Consider the following 7,814-nt stretch of genomic DNA (forward strand, 5'->3'; position numbering starts at 1 on the left):
CTGCCTGCTAGAAACCCGTTGCCATGGCAACACAAAAAAAACATCAACTTACTAGTATTAATAAACTAATATGAACTTTTCCACATTGTAGGAAAGGTCTCCAAATTTGATACTTCTAGCGCAAGCCGTTTAGCCGCTATCTGAGATCAAAGCCCCTTCAAAGCCCCTTCAAAGCCCCTTCAGTCTGAAATGGGTTTAAAAATCGGGTATTTCTTCTTGTCTTCTTTTCTTCACCAAAAAATAGAAAAAGTTCAAAATGTATGATATTTGTATGTAATTTGGACACAGAGGTTCCCACATCAGTTTGCAAAACAATTGAGCTGGTAGCATGTTGATAATTTCTAAAAATTAGCAAAAAACTGTTCTGGGGTCCGCGCGGACCCCAGGTGTACAGATTAATCAGTCCGGGAAGGTGTTCTGTTGAGGGTTAAAGGATAACACTTTGTTAATCTTAGCAGAGAAGTGCTTATTGTGACCAACAACGATGCATATTAGGACGCTAGATGTGTTCATAATTTAGTACTTAATTTAATGTTTTCCTACTCATGCTGTAGACTGACCTGTCTCTGTTTGTTTCATCTTCTTAAATCTAGGTCAATGGATTTTATGGTTAGGACAGACAGATGATTAGATAGGACACAGGGAAACAGAATCGGGGTCAAGAGATAACACGTTGGAAAATCTGTAAGTTAACTAACTGTTACCGGAGAGTTTCGCCAAAAACACTTACACAAGCAACTGGATATGGTTTTCGAAACAGTCAGAACGAACTTTTAATACCTTTAAAAAGGTCTAGGAATATGATAGTAAAACGATGAACATCTTTCCAACACACAAACATTAAATTTTCATCGACCACTGTCGCCTTCATCAGGATAATTAATGACCAATCACTTGTTGGTAACTGTAACTCTCGCGAGTTCAAGTTGTGAAGTGATAGGCATTTTTAAAAATGTTTTCTATTATTATAGTAACACACCAGGTTTAAACCGCCCTAACCATCTGCTAAATACCTTCGTAATAAGTTAAACAGATCCTAAGATTTACTCTCAAACATCCTGTGCAGTACCACCGATTTTGTGGACGTAAATGGCTACTTTTCCCCGGGCTCTCGGTTACATGTTAAAACCCAAATAGCCTAGTTTTGTGTGTTCGTGTGTGTTGAACCATGTGTAAGTTTTGTCACCAGAAAAATCTGAAATACCTGATATGTATTTCTAGACCTGGGAGGCTGGAAACATCGAGGCACATCAGGAAATCATTTTGAAGAGCCAGAAGACTCGCATGACAAGCACCTATGGCTGTTTAATATTCGTGACGACCCACAGGAGAGAACAGATTTGTCTGAAAAGTACCCTGATGTTGTGAAAGTGCTCCTAAACAAGCTAGCGTCATACAACAAGACTGCTGTCCCACCATTTTGGCCACCTCCTGACCCTAGGGCAAATCCTGCATTACATGGAGACCTTTTTGGGCCATGGCTTTAGTAAGTTTTCACTCCCTTTCTGTACAAACTTGCTGTATATATATATATATATATATATATATATATATATATATATTAACACGTTCAGACTACAAAGGGACATATTCGCTCAGGAGCAAATACAGCATATTTCAGTCCATACTGTCATTCTACAATAAACATATACCCTCAATTAGAGGGATAAATCTCAAAGACGAGAGCAGTGCCAGGCGACCTGGCGTGATCAAGGCGAAACTGGAGCGAAACCATGTCATCCGGCAGCTCGCTGCAAGTATCCCCAACGGAACCAGCATGTCTCCCTTTCTTTGGTGCCGCTGGGGAAGGCGGAAGCCCAAGTGTGTGGGTCTCAGATTCGCAACATGTTTTCCACCTTAGACAAATCCACTCGAAGGCCATCGTGTCAATTGTAACCCTCACTCAGGTGTAGGGACTGACACGGTCATCCTTCTCGGAAAGTCTGTATCTGTATATCCGTACATGAATCTGTATCTGTGCATGAATATCTATCTGTACATGAATCTGTATTGTGCATGACTATTTATCTGTACATTTATCTGTATCCGATTGCAAATAAAGATCACGAGTGATTGCCATAGAGAGATAGTGCTTCTCGATATTATGTGTTTCCGATGTCTTCAATACCCATACAGTGCTTGTTTCCCACATGGGCTTAATCATAAACATTTTAAGTCTAAGGTCAACAAAAATCTGTCCTCACTGTCTGTATAGCAACCCACAGAATCTGAGTGGCTCCCAAGAGCATTGTTTTGTGAACCGGAAGTAAATAAAAAAAATTCTAAAATAAATACGATAATAATATTTGAAAGTGGTCTTGGTGTTATGTTTGCCCGGACAACTAATACATTATAAATATGTCTCAGTTATGATGAGCCGAATCCTATTTTAAAAAGAATATTTAATTTATTCCCTTTTTGGCGTAAGGGAATCGAAAGGGAATCTGTTGTGCAGACTATTTTTAGGTACATATTATGAATCTAAAAAAAAGAAATCTTTAACGGCTTAGATCTCCGGCTTAGATAACTTCCTGATTTTTTGCGTTGCCATGGCAACGGGTTTCTGAAAAATCTGGAAAAATCAGTAATTTTGGTTCAAACATTACAATTTTCCAGGTTCTATGTTTAATTACACATCCCTTTTAACATTAATAACATATTATATAATTAAAGATAATTTCTATAATTAAATATTCATGATTTTTGCTAATTTGATTACGTTATCGGTTAAAATCGAAGATGGCGGATAATTAGCTCTTGTGTAACCATGTTTTTTCACGAATTTTTCGTCTCAACTCCGTTTTTTCATATAAAACGTTAGTATGAGCATCTTTAGTCCATTTACGTTAGGTTTTGAGGCTGTAAAAAATGCAATTTTCAAAATTCAAGATTTCCGATCCAAGATGGCCGACAGCTTAATTATGCATGACGTCATTTTATGACGTCATTTTGACGTCAGTGTTGTTGCCAGGGGCAACATAAGTCTAAGCAATAATATTCTATCAGAAACTTTTTGTTAAAGTTGTACAGAGATAACAATTTAATAAATGACGTCATAATGACACAAAAATTGCTGTTATAAATTAATTTCATTACTACACCATTCTCTAAAAATTTGGTGGTCCTACAATAAGTGGCTGTTGAGTTACAGGGAGCGGACCTCAAAAGCCATTACCATCGTACAAGGTGTGTTTTTTTTCAAATACCTTTCGAGCTGTATGTTTTAGGTAAGGGTTGTAGTATTTTTAATTCGTTGAAAATAAAACAGATCTAAACTTTCAGTTTGTGTTATCTAATTAGCGAAAGCAGATAAAGATTTATTTGCGGTCATCAGCAGTCCAGAGGGGTCAGGGGTCACTTTTCAACGTTCAGGCGGAATTCACACAATACTTCCGCTGCATGGGATTTTTATTTTATTTTGTTCTAAATGGACTGCCCTATGTTTGAAAACGCACTGTTTAGAAGGGACTGCGTTTTCAAACAGTATACGTTCATATTACACTTTTCATCAAACTGTGCACAGAAAACATGATTTGCGTCTGTTAATTTTCCGTCCTTATGATGAGCTAAGGTGATAAAATGAGCTGAGTCTTCCCTTAACTGACATCATGAACGCCTCGTTGTGCCAGGGTGTGGTGCCGGACATGTTCAAAGACGCTGACGTTGTACCCGTACCCAAGGAAATGCCACCCCGACTAGAGAAACAGACCCATTTCGCTAACGCCCATATTTGCAAAAATATGTGAGGGACTTGTCCGTGACTGGTGCCTCCAAGATATCAGTCCGAACCTGGATCCTCGACAGTTTGGTTCTCTCCATGGCTGCTCAACAGTACACTACCTGACTCGTTTAGTACACAACATCCTTGAAGCAGCGGATAAACCAGGCTACATCACAACACTTGTTCTCACGGATTTTTCTAGAGCTTTTGACTATGTTCACCATCAGACTGCTATCTGTAAATTGCTAGATCTCGGTGTTCGACCGTCGCTTGTACCATGGGTCTGCAGTTTTCTGTCAGGCCGCCGCCAACGTGTAAAGTACCAGGGCGTGTGTTCGGACTGGCAATCTCTGACGTGTGGCGTGCCCCAAGGCACAAAACTAGGTCCGCTTGTTTTTCTCGCCCTGGTTAATGATGCCCTCCCAATCAATGAAACTTTTTCTGACAGTTTTAAGTACGTAGACGATATGTCTGCTGCTGAATCACGGCATATGTCCACTGCCCCCAGAATTCAAGACGACATTAATGGCCTAACGCAATGGACTGAAAACAATCACATGGCTTTAAACCCATCAAAGTGCAAAGTGATGGTGTTTTGCTTCGCTAGGCATCCACCCCCGCCGCCTGTCATCACAATTGGACCCTCCCAACTTGAGGTGGTACAGTCAGCACGCGTCCTTGGAGTTATCCTGCAGCACGACCTAAAGTGGACTGAGCATGTGACTACAGTTGTCGGCAAAGGGAGTAAAAGACTGTATGTGCTACGAAACCTAAAGAAGCACGGACTTGAGACAAGTGACCACATACTCATCTTTATTGGATTTGTTCGGCCCGTCCTCGAGTACGCGTGCGCGTTATGGCACCCCGGTCTGACTAGAGAACTGTCCCTGAAAATTGAACGTGTCCAGAAAAGAGCACTAAGGACTATACTGGGTAATGACTATACCGACTACCAATCTGCTCTGAACCTTACCGGTCTCAGCCGTCTTGACGCCAGACGACAGGAACTGTGCCTAAGATTCGCAACTTCACTTGCTAACTCTGATAAGTACCGTGAATGGTTGCCACCTAGACGGGGTGATACTCACCATAGAACTCTCAGGAATAGCAACTCCTTTACCCAGTACAAATGCAGAACTGCTCGGTATCAGAACAGCACTTTTCCCTTCTGCGTACGACTGTTGAATGATGACATGTAAATATTTGTGCGGCCTCCATCTATATAGTATATCTTATTTATAAGTAAAACGTAATCTCCAATTTGTTTTTAATATGTCTGAAAATTTATATTGAATGATCGTACCTTCCTGTTTTAATCTATTTGATAACGAATTTTGTATTATGTTGCCAATTGTCTTCTAGTAGATGAATGAATTGTTAAAGAACCACAATTCAGCCTATGTAAGGCTGCAAGTGTTTTTATCCCCAATAAACCATTTCATCAATAAACCATTTCATCATCATCATCAAAATATTGATAATATTGCTAACAAGCAAAATTATATTTAAATAACTCGTGATGGCCCCTCATCTTAAAATACTCTGGGCCGACATAGCGAAAGCTCCTATATGCTGCGTCAGCCTCTGTTGTTGTCTTGTTGTGTCCGAATTCCACAGTAGTACAGAAGGCAATCCGGATACTCCCCAGTGCAGAGAGGAAGAAAGCTTTTGAATAAACAGATGTTATTATGTCAGTATCCTTGTATATTGTACCTATATTTGCCGAAGACAAATTATGAGCATTTTCATTATCAACTTGCAAAACGATTTTGCTTATTGATTCTCCTTATGTATGACCTTTTAGACTTTTAAGACAGTTAGGATACTTAGGTTGGAAGTGCCTATAACATGTCGATCGATTTTTAATAGGTTGTTTTAGCTAATTGAATTCAGTTCGAGTTTATATTTATATCATACGAAACCTACATTGACGATTTATAAATCAAGAACTGTTGGAATGATAAAATTAATAAGCCATTTCAATGTTTAAGAAATTACATTGCCATTCTTCTTGTTTTTACGTATTTCATTTACGCTACTAATAGCACAAGAGTTTATAAAAAGATAAAAGATATATGTCCACTTTAAATCGACATTACTCTTTTAGACACTTATGAAATTGTTAAAAAGAAACTCCATACCGTAATGCCCAACACGGGACAGGGCTGGGTGTGGGTCAAATTCGATAGATTTAACTTCATGGGTGGAACCAAGAAAAAAAATCGGGACGAGATCTGCAACAAAACAACCTTAAAGAACGGAAGAAAGAAAGAAAAACATTTTGTTTATTTGAGGCCTTTACACGAATATAAGAAAAAAGGAAAGGCTTACCTTCCCCATTGCTCTTCACGAAAACAATAGTCCGCCATCTTGGCTTGCTGCCAAACTGACGCAAAGATATTAGTCGTAGTGTTCGTACTATATTAGTATGTTTACTCTGCTAGTACAGCGATGATAGGTTTTACTTATACTTTTTCGTCTCATTTGTTGTAATAGCATGATGACAGATGTAATTTTGTGAAGTATGAAAGTTCATCTGTGCTAGTACAAGTCACTGTGAAAGAAAGAAAGACTGAACTTTATCTCAAACACTGGAATAAATTGGGACTGCCCCCTAATTTTCGATTGACTACATCAAATGGACTCACAACTCAATAACGACGAATCGCGTTTCAGCCGACTCATATATTTTAACCTCTGACTAGATCTATTACGCAAAGATCCTGTTTTTTTTTTAGAAATGTATTATAACAAATGAAATGTTGCTCACCCGGAAAACCTTTTCTTGCCTCTACCAATGAAGCCAAAGCGGTCGGCTTCGATCCACACCCATTACTCGCTCGGATCGGACACAATGGTATTGCATTTTTTTCAATCTAAAAGATCTAGAAATGCAAAGACAAACTTATAATTGTTTTACTTTATTTGGACCAGCAGGGCTTATGATTTATAAAAATGAAAAACGTGTTTCGTACAGTTTTTCTGCAAATTTAGTAACTCCTATAAATTACACCTCCTATAAATTAGTAACTCCTATAAATTACACTATTTAGTAACTCCTATAAATCACACGCTTGTTTAGTCATGCCCGGGCGGTGGCGGTGCACCTCCTGTTACTCAACAACTACATGTACCTCTAGTATGATCACCATTTTTTTCGAGGTGGCCAAATTAACCATAAGATCTTTTATGTCATTTTATGTAACATGGTGTGATTATGTCACCATTGTGGGCTAAAACCGTCGGAGGGTTGTTACTGTACACCTACACCTCAACAACTTTTTATGCATATTCAAGCTATCCGCAATTTCTGAGCGCCGGTCTTGGCTTTAGAAAAATTTTTTCAAGGTACAGCCGAACTAACAAATTGTAAAATGACTAAAATGTTTAACCCTATCTAGACCGGGGGGGGGGGGCTAAAAGTGCCCGCGCCGACTTTGATGTCACATAGCATCCGAACGGCTAAAGCTAGAACCGCCGAGCTTGGTGACTTTTCCTAAAATATTGTATGTAGAATGGTTTATTTCAAAATTGCAAACTCCAGACATACACAATTTCAATTACCACCACACTGACAACAGACTCGCAGGCAGCCATACTGGCTGCCTGAATTGCTCTGAGGTCACAAAATATCATTAAAATATGGGTATTATTATTAAAACATTATTACATATTATTAAATATTGTTAAAATTTATAAATCGTAAAATATTCCTCTGCTATAGAAAATGGATTGATAATCGATATACATGTTAAAACGTTACACAGTAAAAAAGGTTCGGTGAGAGGCTGCTGTACAACATTAGCAACAGATTACTCTTACATTGCCGTTTCAGAGTTATTCAGTAACTTAACCATGTATGGTAGTGCGCTGTTTCTAAAGCGTCGGTTCTTGTTCTAAAACAGTCAATCTGGTTACTGGACCGTGTTGTACGTCCACTGATGTCCCCACGGCGGGGAGGGAACCAATGCCGGTAGTCGGGAGATTGTAAGAGTTTTCTGGCAAAAGTCAAGCAGAGGTGGTCTCGTCGTCGCTCCAAAGTCTCGAGGCCAAGTAGATGACAGGCTTCAGCATAGTTAGTGTAGTTTTTGCC

The 7,814-nt window shown here is 39.1% G+C and overlaps 1 protein-coding gene across 1 annotated transcript in view; it reads left to right on the plus strand.

The window, feature by feature from the left end:
• The window catches only part of LOC109463755 (arylsulfatase B-like), a 20,816-nt gene extending 19,329 nt beyond the window's left edge, over positions 1-1,487 (plus strand). The window contains exon 8 of the mRNA XM_019760601.1: positions 1,222-1,487. Within this exon, the coding sequence (XP_019616160.1) occupies positions 1,222-1,487 (266 nt within the window). The remainder of the gene's footprint in view (positions 1-1,221) is intronic.
• The last annotated feature ends 6,327 nt before the right edge of the window (positions 1,488-7,814 follow it).

Source organism: Branchiostoma belcheri, unplaced genomic scaffold (assembly GCF_001625305.1).
Source record: "Branchiostoma belcheri isolate BF01 breed outbred unplaced genomic scaffold, Haploidv18h27 scaffold13, whole genome shotgun sequence".
NCBI lineage: Eukaryota > Metazoa > Chordata > Leptocardii > Amphioxiformes > Branchiostomatidae > Branchiostoma > Branchiostoma belcheri.